A 27,802-nucleotide genomic window follows, 5' to 3' on the forward strand; every position below is an offset into this window, starting at 1 on the left:
TTAGGGTGTTTGGTGGTGTGTGATGTCTTTTTAGGTGTATGCTCTCCTACTTAGAATGCATCTCAGGCATCTCAGGCATTTTGGATGAAATGGCTCTCTTTTAATGAAATGCAACTGAAAACTGAAGCATTTTTTCACAAGCTGTTTGCTGTCTTCTCTGTCAATTCCATCCAAATGTAAAACCCTAAGAAGGCAGGTCTTTTTCTCCTCCTGCATAGTTTTGCACAAAGCACCTCAGGCCTTTGTCCTACTAAATGTTAATGGTAATTACATTCTGAGGACTCAATTTACTTTAGTCTGTCACTGTTTGACTGATTCTAAACTCTGTTTTTGACAATGTGAATGCAGTTACAATTTCAACACTCAAGACATTTGTCTAGTAGCCTACATGACATTTACTTACTTTTACAACTTTGCCTATTATCATACTTGTGAAGCCACCTATGAAGTTGTGGTCATGCATTAATCTTCAAATTCAAAGGAGAGAGACAATTGTGTTCACTGCATGAATTCATATACTCTGGTTGGCCATTATTACATTGCCAGTTATTACTATATTGCTTTAATGTTCTGAACTCCTGAGGTCCACTTCATCTTAACGGTATGTGATGTTCTTGTTTAAAGGTGAACGTGTCGCCAGGCTGCTCTAAGGCTCTCACACGGATGCTGTACTGCCCATACTGTGGAGGACTGCCCGACCTTAAGCCCTGCGGCAACTACTGCCAGAACGTCATCAAGGGCTGCCTGGCCAATCAGGCCGACTTGGACCCAGAGTGGAACTTATTCATTGGTAAGATGTTTGCTTTTTTATTTATGTGTTTCCCAGGAAATAATTGATTTGGCATAGAAAGTATATGAAATCACGGACTGGCGGGGGTGTAGATGCCAGATGCTTTGCTCAATCAAAGAAGAACTTGCATACCACATCTTGCCGAGGCTAAGATACATAAGTCTTTCAGACCAAAAATACTTTGCACTGATGATGGTCTGAATGTGACCGTAAATGTTTACCACTCCACATCTTTTCTTAAGGTTGAAGAGGTAGAAGTAGAGGTCTGTGGCATTTTGAGTGTTAATGCAGTTGCTGGATTTTTTTAATCAGTTGGAAAATATTTTTTTAAAAATCAATCACAGTTTGGTTGCATTTATTGTGTGCTACTGCAGCATAATGTTTGCGAGGAGCCCAAAGCTTCTGTGTTTTAAGTTGATTTTTACAGTTGAAAATATTTGCGAAACTCAGATAGTGAAGCTCTTGTTTTGGAGGAGGTTTGTCAGTGATGGTACAGTGAAGAGTTGAAGCCGACTTGAGTTTGACAGAGATTTCAGATTTTTAAAGTTCAGAAGTTATCACCGCGTCAAACAGGAAGTCATACTTTCAAAGCATTTGTCAAGAGACATGATGTCATCCTCGTCTAGGCAGACAGGTTTTGAGATGTTTTGAGAAAATAAAAGTCCAATGGGAGACTATGTGCTTTCCTTATGGGTTAACCTTGAACACAAGTAAGCAAACACCCCTAAGCCATCAAACTGTGTGTTAAAAATATGTCTATCTTCAGCAACATATGATTTCGTCAAACATGTATCTCACCCCACCCCACATGCTGTATTATCTGGGAAGAATAAGAAGCAGACAGAGAGTTGTTTGCTTTGCCAGGTTGACATTTCAGACTCATTTGCCAAGCTTCACATGTTCAATCAGCATATGGAGCAGCAACAAAAAGATATTGACTTGGCTTCTCTGCTGTCACAGGTCAATTAGCTCTTGTGGAGAATCCATTTTCCCCCTTTCATCTATATTTGAATACGCCAGTGCAGGTTCTCTTTGTTTCTGAATATCATCATTTTTAAGAAACTGCATTTGATTGGTTCAGTGGGGGTTTTCCTTCCCTCTATGGGGCAATTGACAGTTGAATTTTCTTACATGTCCTTATATGGCCTCTCCTTATATGTGTTGAAATGGCCCTTTCAGCTGTATTGGTTGTTTGGAAATATTGCACTACGTTTATTCTAACTAGACAAGATGATAGGGATTAAAATGAAAGTAATCGGACAATTACAATATCCAAAATCAAACCTATACTCACATTGAACTATATCACTCACATCAACTAAAATGCCATTATGAACATTTAAATATAGATATAGATTGATTTTATTCTTAAGTTTTCAACTTAAAACAAGCACTGATCAAATGCTACAGGAGAGGGAGGGCGGAAAGAGAAGGCAGTGCGTAATTTCTCAGAAATAATGTCCATCTGTTTTTCTCCATTGCTATTTAATAATTCCATGGTATTCTACAACTGTCACATACAGTAAGCGATGGCTAGCAGAGAATTATTGTGCAAGTCAAATCAATATTTTCTTGGCAAATTTATGTAATCAAGTTCACTTAACTGAGATCATCTCATCTCTGTACTCCCTTCCAAATATTTAACCATTTAGCATACCATTTAGCATACCATTTTTGTACAATAGTGAGTGATACTACTGTAGCCTATATTATTGTAGCCTAACAATTTATGTCTTGATATTGGGGTTGGCATTTTTATGTCCCCCTCAAAGTATATCATGATTGGTCTTGGACTGCAGGATTAATTTTTGTTTATTCCATATATGGATAGCAAGAAAAAGGGGAGGATATGTGTTAGCACGTAGCCAAAGACTGCAAGTCTCCCCCTCTGTGACTGTTCTGTTCTCTACATGAAGGATTCATGACACCATCTCTCCTCTCAGTGGATTTAGAAGGGTTTAGAGACGAGTAACAACTTCCAGATAACGGACTCCTACATCTACAGCACCCCAGGGCCTAATTCTACTTCAGATCCAAAAACATGACTAAAGCACGGTGAAACTAAGGCAGTGGCTTTTCATTTCACAAGTTGTATCATGCATGCTTCAAAAAATACTGTTAGTTGAAAATGGTTACACTGTACGAATGAACAAATGCACAGACAGAATGAGAGAGAGAGAGACAGAGAGAGATGGATGGGGAGAGAGAGAGAGGGATTGATAGGGAGAGAGAGGAAGAGATGATGATAATAGCTTGTGTACAGTACACGTGTCAGTGATGTTGGAGACCTTCTGGAGAACTCGCCGGAGCTTAGAGAAAGGGGAATATGTTTTTCATCACGCTGCTTGGGTCTAGTCCGACTTTGTCAGTTACCCAAAGGAGCATCCACACTCCCTCGCGACGTGCCTGGAGCGTCTCACAGACTCCGATAGAGCCAAAGGCAAGGCCTTCGGGCCAGAACTGTCTGGACGAATAAAATCATATTCAGTCCCGTACATTGGCGTCCATCATGCGTTAGGGTTTGCATGAAGGTTGGTTTCTGCATGGCTGGACAGAATTACAAAAGAGGGATGACACACAGAGAGAGGAGACAGAAAATCCTGACACTGGTCATTCTCAGGTTCCAATGAACACTGGTCATTCTCAGGTTCCTACCTTTGGACGAAGGTCGGACACAGCAGAAGGTATCACAAAAGTGAAGTCACAGACTGCAGTTTCTCCAGGTCTCCTGAATCAATGTGATGCCCAGTGCCAGGGAAGTCTACTGCATCGCCCAGAAGTCTGGTGTATTATAGCTGAGAGTGGTGGTAATTCACTGTGTTCACAGTATGTTTATTCATTCCACTAATGTCCTTAGGCAAAACCAATAAAAAAAAGATGTGGATGGAAATATTACTGATTTGACGTGAAGTAAGTGACATCAGTCTTTGAAACCAGGGCACTGTTCTTTTAATGTATCCCCTTTTTATGGTCTTGGCTGTGCGTTGACTTAAAACTTTATTTGTTGTCATTACCTCATGGTGATGATTTTCATACATAAATTTCACCCGTGGCAAAGAAAGAAGAAATAACATCTCTTTGAAAGTTGTGGAAGTTGTCATAGCATTAACATTCAGGCGTATTTTCCTAATAAAAGCTGTCTTTTTGGTACACTCTTAAAATGAATGTGTTGCCCCTATCTGGACACAGACATGTTTAAAAAAAAACAATAGAAGTTGTGTTGTTTTCAACACATTCGTTTTAAGAGTGTACAGACTGACATTAATACCCCAATGCGTGAGAGTGATATAACAGTGAGACCCAGCCTGCACTGTTGCTTGATATCAACCAGAAAATCCCACCTGCATGCTTGCTGATTTCGCATGCCATTTTAAGTGCCGGCACATATTTAGATCAATTAGATAATGTATGTGCAAGCTGTCCAGCCCTCCACACACCCACACATCTGTTTCTCACAGCCTTTTAAAGTGTATTCACAAACCCCCAAGTGGCCGAGTGAATTTTTGAGCGCGGGTGCTAGCGTGCTAGCGTGTCCCTGCTGACTGAGGCAGGCCTTGTTAGCAACGCATGAGAGGATTGTGCGGGCCGAACGCAGGCCTGCGAACAAGAACGAGAGAGAGAGAGAGAGAGAGAGAGAAAGAAAGAGAGAGAGAGAGAGAGAGAGAGAGAGAGAGAGAGAGAGAGAGAGAAAGATAGGTCGTGGGACGTGGTAGATATCTGACAAGGACTTGTGATAGGAGAGATGATCCCGTGCTTTTAAACGAGCTGGGCCATTTTGCAAATCCCTCATGAGTAATGTTTCCTGTGGCTAATGGACCTGAGTGTGTCTTATCCAAATTAATCTTTCACATTTTGTATAGCCGCGCATAGAGATGAACTCTTACGATGTTAACATGTTAGCTAAACATATAATGATAAAATATATAAAATATTAAAAAGTAGCTAGTTGCAGCACACACCAGTCGCATATGTGTTTTGGGACATTCCAAGGTTTATGGTATGAATACTGTATAAGAGAGGTTTAATAATTTTCAAGTGCTGTATTTCTGTTTTTCTAACACATACATATCACATTTTTTTACATATCTTATTTTCACCTATAACCAGTGACATTTTTCTTAGATGTAGGCATTGAATGATATCATCAATCAGATTGATGTTTTTCAGACAGAGTCTGTCTAGGTAGCATGCAAGATATATTTTAATACAAACACACACACACACACACACACACACACACACACACACACACACATATATATATACACACACACACATTGGATTTCTAGCCTTGTTATCACCCTGCTGGCTTATCACTCATCTGTTGCTGTCACTAAAGATATTTCTATCAGTAATTCTGTCTGACTTCAATCACAACACTAGCAGATTTCATGGCCCTGTATGCATTGGCCATATCTCCAGTGTGGGGCGACACGACCAGTTGGTTTTCTTTGATGCATTCTGTGGATAAGATTAATTGTATATTCCTTAAAGTCAAAATGCCTTGGCATCAGTGGCACACAAGTGAAATCCAGCGACACACCGACAACAATATGTATATGCATATCTAGATATACTCTATATGCACTATATGTGGAATTATGAGCCAATATTACAATCATGCTTCCAATGGAATATAAGCTGTACCTTTAAGTCATTACATAGTGCTCATTATAAAAGCTAATTAAGATGTAGGACCATGTTGTCCTTTGTTGAGTCCTTTGTCACCACAGTGTAACCGATCTCATTGATTTTATTCGCTCATTTCTTTTTAATTGCACAGCTCATCTCGCTGTGTAAAAGGATCTCACCACAACCTTGCGATTCATGAAATCTGAAGTCAATAATATTCCCTGCCCTAAGTAGCCTAAAGGACTTTCAGTGAGACCTAAGAAATAAACACTTTTTCAATGCCTTATACTCAGCAACATAGTCTGTTTCATAATTAGCCTCCAATGGCAAATTAAATAAAACTTTGTAGACCTATTTATTTTTTATGAAGAAGGACAATAACTTGTGGGAAATTAAATTAACATAGAAGTGGTTAGTATTGATTCTATCGTATTCATTTTGCTTTATTGCAGTTAGTGCATCAGTGTATTTACAACCTTCGTTTTAAACCATACGTGAACTGGGATTGCTTAGAAACGGTAAATTTCTCCTTTGATTTTTACAGATTTTAAATAAAATTACATTACAAATGAAAAGACAGAAAACATGATGCACGTTGTCTGTTCTCTAATGCTTTTTAGTCCAGAGAAGCCATTCTGCATTAACTCTGAACCCTGACCCTGAATGGTTATGTGAGCGATAAGGGAGGTGTTTAAGCATGTCCTATTACTGCTTCCCCTGGCATGGAGAGTGGTGAGGTAATTGTCTCCCCTCTCCTCTCCTCTCCTCTTCACTAGCACTCAGGTCGATCCGAATGTCTCTTGTTCTTTTTTCGCGACAGCGTCGCTGGCTTGTGTATTTGTCAAAGGTGCTTCTTTGAGATGATTGAGTCACTGATGGCACCAGTGACAGCACTGACAGGTGCAAAGCCGATACTGTGCTCCCCCGTCTGTCACAAAGGTAGGGGGGCGGCAAAGATGAGTTACTTTTTCTCTCCGCTCTCTCTCTCTCTCTCTCTCTCTCTCTCTCTCCGCTAGAAATTATGTCCCCCATTCACCTCGCCCGTTCTCCACGCTTCCCTCTCTCCCACCCCTCAAGCCGCACCAGGCACACAGACAGGGGCTGTTTAGTCTGCTTATCAGGCACTACGTGGGAGGGATGACTCTTACTTTCAAGTATTGTGTGCGCTATCGAATGACGAAGACGCCGAGACTTATGACTCACAAGCCTGGAGTCTGTTTTCATGTGTAATAAACAAAAACACCTCTGCTCGTCTCGAGTTGATGTAGTTCTGATGAATTGGGTTTGTAAGGCTCCGATACCTCGGGAGGAACTCTATAATTCTCCATGGTTGTGGTATTGTTGTTGTTTTTTCTGGTTGGCGATAAGTATGCATGACCAAGGAATGCTGCAAATTAGGAGCTGTGGAGAAAATAGGGGATTTACGGCAGGGAATCTATTTAAAGCCTTGAGTGAACACCCTTGCTCGCCATTGCACATTGGCGGTGGGTGTCGCTTGTTTGTCTTGTGGGACCATTTTTGGATGGAATTTTTTGAAGCAAGTAGGCATGCCCTGAACCCTTCCTTATGCTGACAGGATTACATTAACCATATCTCTCGCTCTCTCTTTTTCTCTCTCACTCACTCTCTCCCAATTCCTGTCTTTTTTTGGTGCCTGTGCTATACGTATAGAAGTGCTAAAGGTGTAAAGATAATGCATATTTTAAAGCTTTTTTAGATGGACCCATGCCTTGAAGTTATATTTTGTCAGAATCCTAAATAACTTCCTAAGGCATCTGCACTGACGCCATCCTTATCAGAAAAAAAAAAAACATACTGTACATCACATACAGTACATCACTGTACTGGTATATGTTTCCGACATGCTTTCTGTTGAATCCCATGATACAATGCATGCCTGAGATGCGCTATAGGTTGCATAGCCTTACATAAACTCAAAGCCTTTAAGTTCGCAAATGTAGTTGGGCTGAGATGATGAAAGGCAGAGGTCCAGCACCAACACGAAACCACGAGTGATCAAACTGTCAACACAGCTCAGTACGCATGTTGTGACACACCTTAGAGCATCAAGCCTATTGTGTCTCTGCTTACAGCACATGGCATTGTGCGTGTTGAGAGCATCGTTGTTTTGGATCAGTTACTGTATGGAGAGATGTAGAACAGGATGAAAGAACAGCATCACATGTTTTTTTTTTACCCCACCACATTGTGGCAGGCCACAGCAGATGAAAGAGGTGAACAGCACACTCACACAATGCAGCTTTGAAAAACCTGCTATTTGCAGACGACCATCAAACCTGTTTGATCATGGCCACTCACTGGTTGCGAAGCGTTCCCACTTTGTTCATTTGAAAGTAGAGAAAACTCTCCCAAAAGACTGTTGTGACACTGCATCACTAGTGAATCTCTCTCTCTCTGTCTCTCTCTATCTCACTCTCTCTCTCTCTCAATCACTCACTCACTCTTTCTCTCCCTCACAGCTGTTTTTCTCTCCTTCCTTGTATACTGTATGCTTGAGTACAGGTGCCCACTTTATCGAATAGCTAATTGGAAAATAACTAATCTTGGGTGATTTGTGGTGTGATATGCTGGTGTGCGCATGACAGTGCTGTACAGATATGACTATAAATTTCTCTTCACAGCAGTTTGTGACTTTGTGGTGGCTTTTGTCTGAAATTTTTTGACAATGTGTCACTGTCTAACTAGTGTTGACAATTTGGCAATTGTGAAGTGTCATCCGAAGTGTTTTAGCTGACACTTAAGAGAAAATCTTGTAGCTTTCCATCAACACTGTGTGAGTGACAGATTTTTTGTTCTTTTGTTCCAAATGCTGCATCTGTGTCTTTGTTATGACAGCGTCTCGGTTTTAATATCAAATACTATATCACAGCTGGCTTTAAAGGTTTAATAAGCTGTTTCCTTTCAAAAATGCAGATGTTTATGAATGCAGATGTAGATAAAACATACTGTAACTATGCAATTCTACAGTGGCAAGGTGTATCTTACATTATTTCCATGCTGAGCTCTTTTTTTCTCACATTTATTGAATTTTTTGAGTTTGAGTTTAAACTCTATAATGCATTTTTGTGCCTGTAATATCATTTATCCATTGCTTGTCAATCTCATGGCTCCCACTGATCCACTGCTGAACAGTCTCACCTCACATACTGTAGCTTCTTTAGCCATGGACTCCTTGGCTTTTTTTATTATATATAAAAAGTTCAGGATAGAAAGGAAAAATCCAGATGGTAGCATACCCTGTGTAACGAAAGATCAGTACCACTCGAATCCAGGGAGGTGAACTGATTGGGCTAGAGCTGAGCATCTTCTCGCTAGAGATCAGGTCTGACAACCCTTCAGTTTGAATCACTTCTAGGGCAATGTTTTCTTACATGGCATGGTTGTAATGGACTCTTAAATAGTACTTTTAGCTTGATGGAGTCCAGCATTGTTTGTGTGGCTAATTTAATAGGCCATCATCTTTCCATTTGTCTGTTGGGTTTGATCCTATAACCATCCTAGCTCAAGACATAGTACTTAGTTCTAAACTAAACTGAACTGTTTTTCATTGCCCATATATTCCATGACATCATTAATCACTTAAGTTCAAACTGGCCTCTTCTGTAGTTTTAACTACACCTGTGCGACTGAGCTACAGACTCAGATACAACAGTGTCAGTTTACATTTGGCTGTAAATGTAATGAGCAATTGGACTATATTGCTTCAGTGCAGACTTGCTACATTTTTCTCAGGAAATCCACTCCAAAGTGGGCCCCTTTAATGAACAGAGACTGTGGGTGGGTGCAGAGATAGTGTTCATGCCAACACATCCACTTCCCAAGTTGGCAACGATGAAAAGCTCTTGAGCCATTATGGTCCGAAAGTCCAGCGAATTAGGATCTTCAGCCCTTCAGAGCCCAGAGCTGGCTCCAATTAAGACAAGGGGGCATATTCTACAGTAGGAAATTAATTTGTAGGATATATCTGCTTGGCAGCAAAGCTCTAATATAGCCATTTTAATATGAGGGTTATGGGAAATTAAGCCTAAATGGAGTTTAACTGCTCAAATCCTTTTACTGGGGAGCAATTAAAAGTGCTCTAATGTCTGTCTCGGACAGGGTTACACTTCATACATTTTTTAGCAATGCTGTTAAAGGTCAAAATGCATGTATCTTTTATTGTCACATTCGACTTCTTCAAGCCTCTTCAGCAACACGTTCAGTATAGCTTAGTATTGTTACTTGCCTAGAATTGGCCAATTTCATCTAGCTCCAACTTTAGTCTTCACTTAAAAAGTGTCAGTCAAATGACTATGCAGATAGGGTACCCTTTATATGGGGAAACTTAATTTGGTGTGATAAGAGCATAGCCTCAGTTATTATGATGTGGCGCAGCATAAGAGATGTGATAGGAATACTCTGTAGATTTAGTCTGATTTGTATGCATTTTAAGTGTGCTAATGACAGTATCCCTTCAGACTGAGTTATGCCCTCTGCTAGAAGTTTGATGTTTTTTCCTTGCAGTTTGATTTAACAAAATTAATGTGACAATTAAACAGCCCTTTTCGTTTGTCTGGCATAAAACACACAGGATTCACAAGTTGTAGTAGGTGGCTTTGTTTTATTTATGATTTGAAAACATATACCCATAAACAGATACAGTATTTCATGTCTTTTTGTGTCAATTATCTCCATCCTATGTTATGTTTTTTTTTTTGTTTGTTTATTTATTCTATGTTTTTCCTTTAAAGCCAGACCTAAATGGTCCGTGCCTAATGAAGACAGCTCACAGTTTTAAGCAAGTAATTATTCCTTTAGGGATCACGCCTCGCCCACAAGCTTTTTAAAATGCAGGGACTGACAACAAACAGGGTAGCCCACGCTCATTCCTCATGTAATCCTGCCAGACTAGCACAGCTAATATCCAGAAATCACGTCCTCTCCGACTTACTGCAACATTTTATTACCTTTTCCGGGTGAAATAGTAAGACACTTCTAGTTCCATGGACACACAAAAAAGGCGTTTAAAATGCAAACCAGTGTTGAAGATGGATAAGAGTCTATGAATGTGATTGCAGATGTGATGCACATCCCTCACTCCTATATATTCAGTTCAAGGCATTAGATGTCTGAAGCCCAACAGGACTGTGTTATGAAACCATTTGAGAGTTACGGTATGGCTGCATTTCTTCATACAAATAGTTTCTTCATTTGGCACGTACCTAAAGTCAGGCCAACTCAAATACAACTTAAATGGCAGTGAGCACTGCTTCCATATGGAGACATGCTAGTATATTTTAAAGCTGGTAGAAAGTCAGAGTCTCTAACACAAAGCATATCTTAGTTGAAGTTTTTTTTTTTCTTTTCACAGCTTGTGTTCTTTGCTCTTTGGAAATCGTGGAGCCTCAAGTCTGTTTTTGAAGTCACTGTTTTAACTCTGTACAAAACTAGATGACAGTGCCTATACCCACCATGTATTCATTGTGAAACTTCTGCATTAAGAAGTCTTCTCATAAATAACTACAGACCACATCTATATCATATCAACATGAAGAGGAGTAAAAAAAGAACCATAGCTCTTTTAAAGCAGGATGTCGATGATTCACGTGGAAAAAAGCAATGTTGAAAAGCAGCAGCCCTCACAATGTGGATAAAAGCCGCCATTGTGTTTAGCTACATCAAACTGCAGGACCGCTTCTTCATTTATAGTCATTTCCACGCAGCTTCCTTTTCTGTTTGAGCTCCCCATCATAAAAGTCACTGTCACAGCTGCCACAAAAAGCTTCTCGTCTCCCGCAGTGCATCGTCTCCCTTCCTCTCCGTCAACGTTTCTTTTTTTTTCTCCGTCTCTCTCACTTTCCTTCTTTTTCATTTTTTAAAGAATGTTTTCCAGTTGGTATTATGATTATATACCCCCATCCCTGCAACACTTTTTTCTCCATCATAAATGAAATGCAGGGGCTGGCTTCTCCTGAGAGATGTTCGTTAAGGTCCGTTTTTTTGGGGGGGCGGGGGACTGTCTCTCACTGCCCAGGGCATTCTTTCCGCTGACTGTTTACATTACTGTCATGTCAGATTGCAGCAGGGACTAATAGCTCTGCCGTAGCTTTGAGTCTGGCAAGGCTCAGCCATAACAGGTAAGGCAGAACAAGATCCCAGTGTTTTTGCTGCAGACGGCCTATAAAGAGACTCTTTGACACCGCTTGTGTGCTTTAGTCAGAGCGTTAGTTTTACAACCCAACCTCCAACCTATTACCTGTGCATTTAACTCTCTCTCTCTCTCTCTCTCTCTCTCTCTCTCTCTCTCTCTCTCTCTCTCTCTCTCTCTCTCTCTCTCTCTCTCTCTCTCTCTCTCTCTCTCTCTCTCTCTCTCTCTCTCTCAGAAGCCCCATTAATATCCCAGACAGTGAGAAGCATGTGTCACAGGACAGCTGTTTCCTCACCACAGGCCTATTTGTCAATGATGCGAGTACAGTTGGCTCAATATTAATTGAGAAAGAAGAACAACGGAATCAAACTCAGTTTGTCTTCACTTTCACATCCCCCAGGGGGAAAAAAAGAAGAAAAAAAATTCAAAACAAGTTGTTTACCTCAAGGGCTGGTAGAGTGTTGACTTCCAGTGTTTTCCCCCTCCTCCCACTCCTGACTCATGTGCCACAGCTTTATTGCCTAGCGGTGGCAAATGAGTCAGGAGATTTGAAAATAGCTTGTTCAAACCTCATAAACCAGAATCTGCCCTGAGGAATTCAATCGGGGCCTACTCCCTTCGGAGCCTCGCACTGTTGTTGATGTAAAAAAAAAAAAAAAAACGAAAAAAAAACAATTCCACCTCATTGGCGAAAGCAAATATATAAGCAATTGGTGATCAGCGGCGCACTTCGGAGGTTTCGGCGAGGAGTAAATGAAAGCCATCAATCCACAGAGTGGCAGGGCACACCGCCTCCAGGCTATGGTTTCCTTACAGGCGCAAGAGATGTACTGTATGCATGCGCTGTCCCAGGTTGACCTTCGTGTGTTAACCCGACAGGGGATGTGTAGAGCTCTGTAATGTGTTGCTGCATAATTACACGTGACTGGAAGCATCTACCAGATGACAGCTATTGACAAATCCATTGTGACCGTTTTTGCAGTTGTCGTGACAAATATTATTTCATACACACAGCAGTGTAATCAGGAGAGAGGGGAGAAGGGAAAAAACTTGTTTAACGGACACTAATGATTCTAGCTTTCGATAATTAAAGATCCGTAGCAGACAAAGGAGCCAAGCACTTGGAGCACTTTGAAGGCTATTTTCAAATCCTTAGTGAGACATTTTACAGTCAGTGATTCATTCTTTGACACACATGATAAACGAGTGGGGAGGAAGCCCATTAAAACAACATAATTAATCCACGACCTTCTGCTTCATAGCATGGCTTTCTCCGCATGCACATTTTCACTGACAAAGTGTGTTTAAGCTACAGGAAATAACCTCTAAATCTATCGCTGCCCACCCAGCCATCCGCCCCATCTGCCCCCACCCCCCCTCCCTTACCCCACCTACATCCCTACCCCTACCCCGACCCCCCTCCCACAGTTGTCTCATGTACCACTCTAATAAAATATTCATTCTTCCAGCCCGAGACATTTCCCACTCAACTCGGGGTTTTAGCCTCGACAGCTTGGTAGGAGAAACCAGAATCTCTCTCTCTCTCTCTCTCTCTCTCTCTCTCTCTCTCTCTCTCTCTCTCTCTCTCTCTCTCTCTCTCTCTCTCTCTCTCTTCTTTGTGTGTGTGTGTGTGTGCCTCCATATCACCTGAGAGAGCTCTGCCAAAGTGATCTGTCTTCTGAGAGGGGAGAGAGAGAGAGAGAGAGAATGAATGAGTGAGGCTTAAGGAGACAAAGAGAGAGAGTATGAGTGAGATAGCCTAAGCGAGACAAAGAGAGATACAGATAGAGAGAGAGAGAGAGAGAGAGAGAGAGAGAGAGAGAGAGAAAGAGAGAGAACTTGGAGTCTGGCGGCGCAGAAGCCCCGGGTCAGCCCCCCGCATTCTGACCTCCAGCCGGCTCCTGATGGAAATCTAACCAAGCATCACGGGCAATTTGAAGCCCCAGTGTAAACAAACAGAAGTGCTCTTCAAAGGCAGGGGGACCAAGCAGATGCTAGCAGTGGAGAGTCTACTAGGGCACAACTTCAGCTGCATTTACACTTATTATTCTCTGTACTGTAAAAAGAAAACTGATGGATGTCAGATCGTATTACAATCATATGCCAAATCCTATTGCATCTCAGAGACAGTTGGCATGAAATATGATAGAGTGATGTTTTATTTCAGCGTAGTCCAAGGAACACTTTTGCAAAATGATTCAGCCTTACCCGCTTAGATAAAAGGTCGATGTTTACAGCTGAGGGCTCTTCAAGCAAATGATTTACTCGAGCAGAAGGACTATTTCAGTTAAAATGGACACAAAAGTTACGCTGTGACTGAAAAGAAAGAAACTACTGTGTGCATTTATTTCTGAGTTTAAGGCCGACATTCATAGTTGTAAAGTTGTCCTGAAAATGTTTCACTCGACAGCTTTTAAATCGGACAGGACCTTCCTCGCTGTTTTACACAATACAGCACTTTAAAAAAAGAATAGCCTTCCTGAGATTGGGGTCTTGGTTACACGAGGTAAAGGCCTTGTGTATTTCACTCAAGACACTTGATGCGTTATTTCCTAGTTTATGTTCTTTTCTATATGGCCTCGTATACAACGCAAGATAGTCTCTCCTTTTTTCTTTTACTTCTACCAAGGTTCTCCTCATTGAGTTTGCTTCCAACTGATTGATGTCTGCTGTGGCTCAACATCTGAAGACAGCTCGCCGATATTTTAATTGCGCTATCTGTGTGAACGGGCGCCGTTCCATTTTGTGCCTGTGCCCTGTGGAGGTTCACTCACCCGAAGCTTTGCTCTACCTCCTCTCTTGCCCACTAATTGACACTCGAGTCCTTCTCTTTCACCCTTTCACGGCGTAATAAAACACATAGGCTATGTTCTTCTTCTCCTCGGGCACCTGTGAGCTCAGTAATCTCTCGGCAGCGAGACGAGACAGGAGCTAATGAAAAGATCAAATACTTTTTTACCCCTCCTCTTTTACCGGGCGCTCGTCCGATCAATACCGCCATCCTATCTGGAGTAATAGGCTCCATATGAGCGCAAATTAATAACACGTCGTTTTTATGATGAAACTAAGGCACAGTGGAATCAACTATCTTTCCTATTGATTTGGGCCAAAGGGGCTATCTAGGGCTATTTAGTCCATTTGAGAGGGGAGGTATTTTGTCTTCCACTTGAAGGTTAGCCTAGTTTGTTTCTTCAGAAGACCAAGGAGAAAGTTTGAAGGCAAACTCAAGCTAAAACAAAAAAAAATGTTTGTACAAAAAAGATTACATAGTCTTTCTTTGAGAGGGTATGCAGGACGCATGAGTGCTGATGAAATTCCCTTACTCAACTGAAAGTAAATTTGGATGAAAGAGTTTGTGTGTGAATGGAATTACAATGAAGTACAAAGTACAGTTTTTTTTCTGTTGTTATATCAGTGTATTAGCATATAGGTATATCACCACAGGAACGAAAGGATCAAATTCCATCACATGCTATACTGTAACTCAGGGGTCTCAAACTCAAATGAGCTGGGGGCCACTTCTGCCAGTGTCATCTGATTGGAGGGCCACATCAGTGTTAAAGAATAATACAAAAAAGAACGGCTATTTCCGAAAATGCAATGTTTTTTTCAAATACTGTATTTTCAAACACAAAACTACAAACAGAAAGTGCAAGTATTTTATCTATTTTTAGACACCTGTGCTAGCAACCTTGTAGCTTATACATAAAATAATTATAAAATAAATATTAATACAAATTATAAAAACAAACAAAAAAGCATTAAAAAAGGTAGGCCTATGTGTGTGTTTCACACCAAATAAAAATATTTTCCTCTCATAACTTTTTTAAGCCTGGCAGTAGGCGTCAGGGTTAAGAAAGCAACACCATTGGATTTTTATATCAAAATTTCAAAAGGCCATGGCTTGAAAGTGGTCAGAGATAAAGTCCTACTGTAAATGTAAAATCTTTGAGTATAAACAAAAGTTTATGAAGGGGGTACATTTACCCATCTAATTAGCCACTGGATGGCAAGCACCTCAAATTATGCACCTTTCAGTAAATACTGGATGAACATATTTGAGCAGGTTTACTTTCTTTTTTGTCATATTACCCACATAACAAATTAACAGGAAAACACCTATGATGTAGGCCTATACCAACAATAGTAAACTATTATGCCTATAACCACAAGGCCTACAATAAACCTGGTCAAATCAGTTCCTATCGAGGGTGACTTTGTAGTTCTTCAGAGCCCTATTTCTACTAGCCCTGCTGTCTGTACCACGTCCATTACGGACACTATCATCACGATTACCACTGCATCCTCCGAGCTAGGCTTGGCAGAGGGTTGAAATAAGCATGGTATGCCTAGTGGACATCGTCGTATACACGCAAAGACGTACCTCCATTCACAGACGCACCGTGACTATCACTGTCAATAGACGATCGATCATAATCTCCAAAAGGATATTCTCCTTCAGAATCAGAATAGGTGAATAATATAGCCTACCTTTAAGTTTTTCAACATTTGTTGTAGGCCTATTTCTGCTTCAATTTGTGCAAAACTATGTGGTCTGCATCGCATCATTACAAATGCACGTCTTCGTGTTTCTCAGCGATTTTGGGTTTGAATCAAGCTCTGCATGTCTAGCAAATAGTGGAGGAGAGTAGCCTACAAATGAGATTTGTCACCGTACTTGGATCTTCTATTGTCTATTTTAATCAGTATCGTTGTTTGTGGCAAAATACCCTCAAGGGCCGGATTGCATTATTATTTTGACATACGTCATGGGCCGGAATTGGGCCGGACGCGGGCCGGGAGTTTGAGACCCCTGCTGTAACTTCATCATACTACATAAAGCATAAACTCTTCATGGAGTAGGTTTTCTTTTGGCCTGTCAGGGACAGGGTTATTCACATTTTGAGATGGTCCAGTCCATTTTTTTCCAAATAACATTTTCTTCAGCTAGTTTTATTTCCCTGCTCCATGTTGATGAGTAAACAAGCAGTGCAGATTTTCACTCTCAAATTACCTTTTGACATCATAACTGTCCATAAAGTGGCCACAACAAACATTGTGGAGGAGGTGAACTCAGTGGACCAGCATATAAACCAACATTTTACTTCAGTTATGGGGGAAATAAATAAACCCAATCCAAATTGACTGAATAAATATTAAGGCATAATAGGTTAGCCCTTTGGCCCTGGCATCATGTTGTGGAATGAAGAGCTCCCTCTGAATCATAAATAGTTGTATAACAACAGAATGTAGGACTGGGCAGAAGGCTCATAAAGTTCATTTGGATCAGGGATATCCTGTGTATATCAGTGGGTTGCTATGGAAATGCTCACCACCTGCATTGCATGACCTGTACTCAACACGACTTGAATATGCAATGTGAATCATGTGATGTAACGCACACACACACTCATATTCACACACACACACACACACACACACACACACACACAAGGTCATATTGAGCTCACATAATACATATAAACCTCACATATCAGATCGGATTTCTTTCGAAATTCCTACTTTGGCATCAATAACTGGCTGCAACCAGCTCTAGACAGAGTTGGCTGGCCATGACATTTCCACATTCAGAAGGCAATTTCAAAGTGGCGTGTTGAGCCTCGGAGCATTTCCCTCTGTTATCACCACATCATCAGACTGGGCGAGTGTTGGTGTCCTGCTTAGATTTATTTATTTTTTACAGTAAATCTGAGACTATCTCTCTGTGGGATTAAGTGATGAAAGGCTAGACATTTGCAGACGGTGCATTTTAACAGGAGGCGTCAGTGTGATGCAAGTGAGATATCAGACAAACCGTGCACTCCTCAACTGGACCTCAAGAACAGCCTGTTTGCTCTCTTAGAGGCATTGCAGCTATTTTTGCGCCAAGGACTTACACTGCTCCGCATCTATTCCTCTGTGATTTCCATCCCCACTCAACTTGGCGATGACTAATTTGTGTACAGAAGTACTCCATGATGTGTTAAACAGTTAGCTCGGAAATTACAGCATGATTCACAGCGCCTTGGGAGACAGTACAGTGCCAGTGTTCGACACCCCCCATTTTCCTCTGCAATGATTGCAAAATGTTTTCTCTAAGCAGCATGCTTAATTGTATAATTGAAGGAATTAGTCAAAACATGCATTGTTACCTTTTCGATAATGTGATAAAAACAACATTGGAATAGAAAGATATTCTGTTCCATCTAGAAGCTTAAAAAAACTGGATGACATCTCTGTCATACCTTAAGAAACTGTACCTTTCACTGCTGAAGCATTTAAAGAAAAGCACAGTCTGGCTTCTCTGAACTTTTATGGAGCCTTTTCTCCGCAAAACATTGTGTTCCTTTAAAAAAAGCAAGTGCAAGTGTTAGCAGCTGATGCCTTTGCCCAGTCTGCAGGTAAAATATCGTAGCTGTATAGATAATGTAGCGTTGATGGATGTACATGTCTGATGTTGAATGAGTGTCTCCCAGAATGCAGTGTGAGTGAATGCTATAATGTGTAATGTCGGTGATAATGGTTGTATTTGCGTTTACCATGTTGTGTATTTGTTACGTGTTAGTCTCGTGTTACGTGTTAGTCTCTTTGGATGTGTTTATCCCTGTGTTAATGTGTGTGGTAAATAGGGTTGCAAAATTCCGGGAATTTTCAAAGTTGGAAACTTTCGATGGGAATATACGGGAATAAACGGGAATTAATGGGAATAAACTGGGAATTTTTAATATGGCAAGTTAGTCTATAACAGGGAACTTAAATGTAGTGGACAAAATCCCATCTTGCAGCATAATATTAGTTAAAACAACCTGATTTAATGCAATTTCTACCCTGTACATATGTCAATCCCATGCACACAGCAATCAGCATAGGCTAAAGGAAACCTACTGTTCATGTGCATGGGGAAAATAAATTCCCAGTGAAAATGTCATCTCATGTGGGAAAGACTGGTGTGAAACTGAACTGGTGTGAAACTGAAAATGTCATTTTGCATAAACTGTAATGGGACAATTAATCTGTCTGATTAAGCTTGACAATTTATATATAACTTACATAATCTATAAGGTTTGGTTGGGGTGGTATGTTGTGTCATTATATATATATATATATATATATAGGCAGTTGTTGGGGTGACTGGGATCCCTGATAATTTTTCTTGTTCTCGACTGACATCTCCTTATGTAAATTTCCTGTAGGTTGGGTAGGGCACTTCTGGTGGTACATTCAGCTGACTCACTACTCTCTTCAGAGCTTTACAGTCTAGCTCAGTGCTATTACCATACCAAGCTGTTATACTCCCAGTGATAACACTTTCAATGGTGGTTCTGTAAAAGTTCTTCAGTAGTTGTTGAGGTAGCTTGAAGTACTTGAGGCGTCTGAGGTGGAAAAGACGCTGATGACCCTTTTTCACCAGTTAATTAATGTTCTTGGTCCAAGTCAAGTCTTCAGTAATATGGACTCCAAGATATTTAAAACTCTCTACCCTTTCCACTTGAGAGTCATTGATCATAAGTGGTTGATAAATCTTATGCTGATCACGCTTGAAATCTATAAACATCTCCTTGGTCTTCGTAACATTCAGGACGAGGTTGTTTTCCTGGCACCAGTTAGATAACCTGTCTACTTCACTCAAGTAAGCCTGCTCATTGTTCTTTGAAATGAGGCCAACTTCTGCTGTGTCATCAGCAAACTTTACAATGATGTTGGAATCATGTACTGCTGTACAATCATATTCAGAGTTCAGTGGTTTCAGTGTTGCTAGCTTAACATGCTAGTAAACCATAGGCAGAGAATGGGATTCCCGCTAGCATGGTAGCTAGCTTTGTATGCTAAACCAAAGTCCTTTTAGGCAAGTCCCTCCACTCGGCGGCCATTTGATAACGCTTTTTGGGCACTTGTCGGGCATCCATTTGGGTAGAAATGCGCGTGCACAAGGCTTCATGACACCAATCTTGCTCCAGTGGCGAGATCACAACACATGATTGGCACGATGTCTTCACAACACACCATATGATTGGCTCAATGTATTCACATCACACCACATGATTGGCTCAATGTATACACATGTCGACGTTTTGCCGAGGAAGGGGTGGGATACAGTATGTGTAGACAACGGCCATATTGGCGTGACAAACTGCCCATGCATTTCTATGGAGTATTTTTTGAGTGCTGTGTCTCCACATTAGAAAGTCTCTGGCTAAACTAAGCGAAAATACGAACAAACAAATCATATTGCTTATTACGAAACAAAATGTTAATGTTTGTATATGAAACAGTAGGAATTACCAAAAATTCCCAGTTAAATCCTATAAATTCACATTAATTCCCATAATTTCCTTTAATTCCATGAAAGAATTCCCCAGCTTAAAGGAGAATTCCGGTGTGATTTTGACCTAAAGTTCCAGTTTCTTCCAGTAGCAGCAACTGGAATCCATGCATTTCCACGGAATTATTTTTGGAATCTGATCCCTTATCATACCTGTTCATTCTTACTCGTCGCTCGACTTATCGTGACTAAATTCAAGATGGCTGCAAACGCTAAACTTCGAGAAGATACTGTCTGTATAAATCGTCTTGTAAGTAAACTACCAGTGCTTTTTCAAAGTTCTCAATGTCTCGTTTTAAATGTCAGGGCCCTTGGAAGTCTACCAATGAAGTGTGGAGATACATTGAGCCTCGTAAATGGTGTAAAACAGTGATTTATTTGCATGGCTATGCCGATGCCGAGGCACCACCATTGACCGCCTTGTTGGTAGCATCGGCTAACTAGCGACAGATTTCGGAGTGCAGGGGACAAGCCGAGATGGGCTATGAGACATACGTTCACACTCGGTATCATGTTTCAAAACACTTTAGGTCAAAATCACACCGGAATTCTCCTTTAACTTCCCATGGAAATTTACCGGAAATTTTCCGCCCCTTTGCAACCCTAGTGGTAAACCCTTATTGTGTGTTACATGTGCGGCTGAGACCACCCCTGTGTTGCCCTATATCTGTGTATGTGTTTTGCCTTGTTACCTGTTCCAATAAATGGCCGTCCTGGCCAAAGGTGATCCCTGTCTGCGGGTGTGATCGCTACAATAATTTTCCTCTTTGGCCTCTTCAGTCCAGGGCTGTTATACAAGCACACTTGAGTGGTGGGGTGGGTATGCAACCTTACGCACCCTAGTAGCATTTACATGGCAATGATGGGACCATCACCTGCCCTGTGTACTCCAAATCATCTGCAGTGCTCTGAGAAATTATCAAGTTGTTCAGAGCTCTATGATTGCTGTGAAAGCTGCTGTTGTGTTGCCATTCGAATCACACACAGTGCTCTGAGAGATCCCATCCTCAAGGTGTTCAAGAGCTTCATGATTGCTGTGAAAACTGCTGTTGTGTAAATGTGTGGCCTGGTGCACTGAAATAGCTGTGTAGGTTTGAACTCCCTGCTGAGGCTTCAGCAGAGATGGCTTTGCTGGCCACAAGATCTCTTACTATGGACTCTTGTGTACACTGTTGAGGTGAAAAAAGCATTTCTGAAGAATATTACCTGATGTCAGTTCCCTTGCAGTGGTTACAAGCGCAGTAACTTAGTCATGTGAACCAAAGAGCATGTCTGTAGGGGTATCTTGGCTACTGTAAGATTACAGAATAAAGGTCACGTACTTCATTCTCAGAGGAGAAAAGATGTGAAACATCCTTTACAGTACTGTAGTCCTTCTCTGTAGTCCTACTGTAGTCCTGAGACTTCAATCAATTATTATTATGATTAATATTATTCAGATTCACTTATCAGTTATAAGTTATCAGTTATTATGAGTATTATCAATGACCAGTTGCACTTCAGCTATAGTTGCTGGTCACTTATGTCATTTTTCAGTGATGGGCGAAAAGGAAGTGAGTTAACCTGTAAGCTATTTTTGAAGGAGAAATCTGACATTTTTTCATATAGATCTCCATTTTTCGAGGTCATGAGTACTGTCGGTACAAAAAACGAAAACAATCAGTTTTACCTAGCTCAAGCTGCCTAGCTCGTACACTCTGGGGGCATATCATGAGCCCTCATGTTCATGCTCCCAAGTGTAGCGCTGTAGCTGCCTGGTTGCTTTACCAATTGTTTTTTTTCTTACTGACAGTACTCTGTGACTTCAACAAACACAACAAATTGACAATGAGATCTATATGAAAAATTGCCGGATTTCTCCTTTAAGCTTAATTTAAGCTGCATTTAAGCTAGCACTGTAGCTTGCCCATCAGTCATGACCTCACATTCCTTTGTGTTTATTTTTTTTTTCACTTGGGGGATGTCCCCATCAAAACAATATGAAGATCTCCACTGCAGTCAACAGCAGTTTTCTTTCTGAATACCTTACTTATCTTTATCAGTGATCTTGCTAATGTGTAGTCTATGCTTCAGGTGTTTGCTGGTTGGTCTTCTCTCATGCAATGTGACACATTTGTCCTCTGCTTTTCTCTGGGACAGATGCCATGCTGTTGGTGGCAGACAGATTGGAAGGACCGTTCAACATAGAGGCCGTCATGGAGCCCATAGATGTCAAGATCTCCGAGGCCATCATGACCATGCAGGATAACACCATGCAAGTTTCAGCAAAGGTACACCCCCTCTCATCACTGTCGCAAGTGTGCACAAGATGTCTTCTAATTGTTGTATGCTTCATCTGTAGCCAATCCTGAGTTTTTTAAGACATTATCTGACAGAGTAGGGTTAGAAAGGGGGGTCCCCCCTGCCGTCTCCCTTGTTCTATATCTCTGGCCTGGCCTTCAGCAGATTAGATAGGTCCTCCCTTATGAGCTGGCTTCTGCTTAAGGTCCCCAGGGGCGCCTGCAGGAATTAATGCTATGGTACGCACACCCATCACCCCGCCCCCGCAAAAAAAAAAATCACGCATGGACAATATTTGTCCGTTTCCCGGTTTTAGGTCTGTGCATTGGTCAGCAAAAAGTAGCCTAGATAGCATAACAACATCCACATGCAATAATACAACAACGTCTACAATGACCTATTTATTTGGACAACTTGATACAGCCCTATACAGGCTAAAGTTACCTTTAGTTTTGTTCTAGCGTTACTGTTACGTCTGGTTTTAAACAGCTGTAATGCAGTCTAACGTTCTGACAAGCACACCAATTGCCTACCTTGTTCTTGCCCATCTGAAATAACTCCTCTAGCTTTGCTGCCTCCATCCGTTCTGTTTTCGTTGTTTAAACCTGTGATATCCATGATGAGTATTGAGTTAGTGAATTAGCTTAACATTGTGTGCTGATAACCATATATAGATAGCTGAATAAAATAAATCAAGTAGCCTAGTTGCATGCCTGCGTGCGTATTTTGTCTCCTGCTCAAACAAATTGTGTGCGCGTTAATTTGGATAACCTGTTCACTAACTTTACGTAATAAAAAAATTGGAAATATCCTGATGGCATGCAGCTAATGGTATACTGTGCATAGTTGGGAAGGTATGGTGGGCCAATTTGGTGTGAATACACATTACACACACACACACAAGGGACATTTTCTCTCCTTGTTGAGTAGCCTGGTGGTACGCACAGTGCGTACGGACGTACACCTGAAGGCACACCTGAAGGTCTCCACCTGTTCCCTTTCCACAGTGTTTTCACTAGGGGTTCAAGCTCTGGGCTCTGTAAAGCATCTTCAGAAAATTCCAATTGTAATTGGTGCTATATAAATAAATGAAATTATATGACATTGTTTAAATTAAATTGCATAGAATTGAATTGAATAAAATATGCTTCCTAGATTAATGGCATATTTTATTACTAAGTAGGTTACTTTGCAGGGCTTCAGTTGGTGACAGTAACTGGATAATTTAGCAACCCTGTTTTTCAGGAGACAGTACTTGTCTGAAGTCTGAGAGCGGAGACCTTAAATCAACTCCATGAGTTAAAAGCAGTGCTGTCTGTGCGCTGTGTCTTGTACCAGTGGCTCCCATACCTCTTACATGCCCGTCCCATGGAAACTGAGCTTTTGACCCATGTTTGTCATTATTCATACAGCAAGCAGCAAAAACATCATGTGTTGATTTCATATTCATGGCGAAAACCGAGTGGATTCGGCTTCTTCGAAAGCACTCTCATGCATGTTTCACATAGCCATAATGGGCAAGAAAGAGGCAATATGTCAAATAATGTATGGGAGCGTCTTACATGATCTGACAGAGTGTCAAGGTTTCCCAAGCACTGGGCCCTTTATAGGGAGAGAGTATGCATTTGAGGGGAGACATTCCGTTGTCAAGGTCCTGAAACTAAAAATGCACCTCAAGGTGCTCCAGATCACAGTTTTCCCCCCTTGTCAACATCTTTCATATGAAGAAACAGACAGCTGCAATTCAGCTCTACATCCCCGATATGGTTTTCTGTTATGAAATTTGACAGAAAGTATACTTTGTGTACTTTGTGTATGTAGTTCTGTAGCAAGGTTGTCATATCAGGGGTACGTTCTCAGCTAGAGGGAGAGAGAGGCTATGCTAGATGTAATGAGAGCATAGATGAAGGTTAAGGAAGAGAGAGAGAGAGAGAAAGGTAGGCAGTGTAGAGAAAGTGGGGGGGGGGGAGAGTGAGAGATAGTAAAAGACAGACAGGTGAATGGGAGGAAAGAGAATAAAGAGGGGGATGAATGAGTTGAATTATGGAAATCCCCATGCTAGCATGCCCTGCCTACTGCATAAGAGGAATCGCTGCTGAGAAAGACGAGCTCTTGTCAGGAAAGTCACGCATGGCATTAACGTTCTCCATCTTCACCAGTCAGGGCGAAGGTCAGGGAAACCAAAAAAATAAAAATAAAGCTGACTTTACTGAAAGGAAGAGTAAGAGTCAGATTAAGCCTGTCTAAGTGTGTTCTCAAGGTAGGGTCTCCACAAAGCTAGATCTGTGAATACACTTTTAAAGTGACCTAGCATAACAGCCTGCTCAGCTCAGACACTATTCAGATGTCAACGTCTCCAGGAACTGAGAAGTTCAGTAGCCTTGAGATTGGATTGGTGCGGTCACATTGCTTATTTGGGGATGCATGCTGTTTCCGCCTATTTGCTCACCACAAGCACAGTTGCTTACATTGTGGGGCTCTGAGAAGAATCCTAGAATGGTTAGGATACTGATACTAGTCTCATCATTTAGATTTATCACCTGTAGTTATTCACTGATGGACTGATGTGCTAACATCACCCATTGTTTTCTTAAATTCTACCTGACTTGATTTGGTTTCTTTTTTTTTTTTGCTGATGTTTATAGTTTTTAGCAGACGCTATTGTCTGAAGCGACTTAAAATAACACCAATAAACACTACAATAACATTACATTTGTCAGTTTAAAATAAAGTCATATAGCCTATTTTAAAAAAGAAAATACCAGACTAAAGATTGATACCAGACTGAAGTAAAAGACTAAATGAAATAAGCATGAGCATATACAAATCGTGACAGTAAGGAGAATTATGATGCTATTTTAAAACCAATTCACAGGTTCATTCATATGTAATGAGGCAAGTTAATGATTTTCACCCTCCTCAACTTAGAACATGCCAATCTCAATTTTCCATATGTTATAGGGGTGCTAAAATATGGGGGAAAATGTCACATCTGGCTTTGAATTGTTTAACTACTAATCATTTAAAAAGATGCCTAAAGGCTAACTTAATCACTGGTCTATAGCTGGTTTTCCTGTTGATTTTTGTCATAGTCGTTTGTTTCTTTGAATTTACATTTTTTGATAATTTTGTTGTGGCTCTTGTTGTTACTTTTTTAGGTGGAGGCTTCATATAAGCCAATCTGGGCTTACTGCCTCTTCCTGCACTGATTTACTTTCTCTTTTTCTTCTTTGACTCTCTGACTTTTAACAAGTGTTAAATCAAAAATCAAAAAATCATTTCAATATACAAGGTAAACAGATGAGTCTTTAGACATGTTTTGAAGATCCAAGAGCCAAGATCTCAAGAACCTTTGACAAGACGGTATTCAGGTCTATTCTTCATATCAACTCAACTGAGTGTACTGTACTTTTCTTGAGCAAAGGTGTAACCTTTGCTTGTTTGAAAGAAAAAGGAACTTCTCCAGAACTGAGTGATGAATCAATAACATGCATGACCGCCTGCAATATAGTGGGTGTGATGGAGGAGTGATAGATGAGTGGATGGACTGGGATCTAGAGGGCTGAAGAATGTTGGTATTTGATTTCACTGAAAAAATATAGCAACTTCTTTCTCATTAGGAGGAGAGAAAAAAATCCGATGATACTATCATGTCTACGCATAAAGGCTCATTAAACTGGGCACTAATCTTAGCAATTTTTTGAATGAAACACACGCGGACAGTGAAGTAGTCAATAGCGGCAGTGGACGATTGAAAAGAGACTTGAAAGTAGCAAAAAAAAAGTTTTTTACTCTTTGTGGTGTTCTCAACTTTTCAAGGGTAACTGGATAAAAAGTGAGATAGCAATGGCAGCTACTAAGATCATTAGCATCTCTGGATTTATGGCATTTTCTCTCAGCAGCTCTCAGTTCCTTGCATAGGCTACTTTACAGATAACTGCTGGTGAACCATGAGTGACCATGGGAGTTTAGAATGAGTGGCGAGAACGAGAGGACATGTAGTGTTCAGACAAGGTGCTGCTGCAGAGCAAAGAGTGTCTGTAGCATCATTAACCTCCAGTGACAGGAATAAACTCTGAGGAGGTGAAGCAGATGCAACCAAGGCGGTGAAATGATTGCTTGAGAGGCGTCAGAGATTACGAAAACAAAACTGTAGGAAGAACAGCTGGGCTTTCCAGGAGACACAGAGAATCTAATAAACTGATGATCACCATAAGATTCTCTGTTGCACCTCCACCCAAAAATGCCAATCAACATTAACATCACAACTAAGATAAAGAGAACTGTTTTTTTTTTTTACCAGACATTCCAATGTGTAATGCAATTTTACAAGGCATCATAGACATTTTGACCTCAGAAGCAGGACTGCCCTTGTTTCTCATTCTGTGACCGCTGTAATTGCAGGTCTTTCAGGGATGTGGGCATCCCAAGCCTGCCGGAATGGGGCGGTCCACCCGCGGCATCACAGACACTTTCAACGCTCGCTTCAGACCCTACAGCCCCGAGGAGCGGCCCACCACAGCCGCTGGCACCAGCCTAGACCGCCTGGTAAGGATGTGTGTGTGTGTGTGTGTGTGGTGTGTGTTGTGTTGGTCTTGGAAGTGTGGTTTGTGTTTTTCGTCATTTGTTTGTTTGTGTATGTAGCAGGGTGTGTGTTGTGTTAGCCTGAAGGGGGGCGCGGGTGTGTGTGTTTGTGTGTGTGTGTGTGTGTGTGTGTGCGTGTGTGTGTGTTCATGTCTGTGTGTGTATGATGGGTGGTAGGGAGTGGCTCTTGTGGGTCTTGTGGGTGGGGGAGGTTAAGCAGTCTCTACGTACAAATCTGAGCAAAAACATTAACAAACTCATTCCCGTATCTTAACTGAGCAGCCCCTTCATGCCCCCCCCCCCCCCTTTATAAAAAAATATCTCTCACTCTCACACAGTAAGTGCACACATAATCATGACCATGTGGCAGTGAACTTGTTTGTAGCATTACATTGCTTGGATGCTACTCATAATCTAGAGCACACCAACCAGACTAATTACATGGATGTAATTTGTGAACAATAAGGTCTATAATTTTCTCTATTAGTTTCCAAATATTTACCCTACCTGCATTTGCCTCACTCTACTACTTATGCTACAGTAGAGATTTTAAAATAGATGCACATTTTGTTTGTTGCAAATTGCTTGATCACGTGAGACTGTCAGTACATTGTAATACTGATTAAATAAAAGGCTCTTAGTTACATGTTGTTGTTGTTGTTGTTGTTGTTTTTACACAATCCTGGGTCAGAGCGTTACAAGCTAAGACTAAGGGTCCTAATTAAAAGGAGGGCAAAGTGTTTTGTGTATGAACTAAGCTATTGTGTGAGATCACTGTCAATCATGTTGTGTGAGGGCATTAAGCTTAGCTGACCCACCAGTGTGTGTGTGTGTGTGTGTGTGGTATTAAATTAGCAACTAGATTCTGCCAGCTTATTAAATGGTCTTTAGTTAGACTTCAGACTTTGACCTTTGCACTCTGCCCATCATTCAAATGAGGGCTCTTAAAGTGAGTCCCCCTCCAAGTGGGATTACCTGCTGACTGATGTGCAAAATCCTGGAGGCACTGAACATCTATTTTAAATACTTCCATGTGGTTTAGGTT

The 27,802-nt window shown here is 41.0% G+C and overlaps 1 protein-coding gene across 1 annotated transcript in view; it reads left to right on the forward strand.

Moving 5' to 3' along the window:
* The window catches only part of LOC143142025 (glypican-6-like), a 120,311-nt gene that overhangs the window by 68,044 nt on the left and 24,465 nt on the right, over window positions 1-27,802 (forward strand). The window contains exons 4-6 of the mRNA XM_076302715.1: window positions 625-790; window positions 22,033-22,163; window positions 26,578-26,721. Of these exons, the coding sequence (XP_076158830.1) occupies window positions 625-790; window positions 22,033-22,163; window positions 26,578-26,721 (441 nt within the window). The remainder of the gene's footprint in view (window positions 1-624; window positions 791-22,032; window positions 22,164-26,577; window positions 26,722-27,802) is intronic.

This window comes from Alosa pseudoharengus, unplaced genomic scaffold (assembly GCF_046254945.1).
Source record: "Alosa pseudoharengus isolate Yale_2024_CS ecotype anadromous, Long Island Sound unplaced genomic scaffold, YU_APseudo_1.1 YU_APseudo_1.1_scf_24, whole genome shotgun sequence".
Taxonomy (NCBI): domain Eukaryota; kingdom Metazoa; phylum Chordata; class Actinopteri; order Clupeiformes; family Clupeidae; genus Alosa; species Alosa pseudoharengus.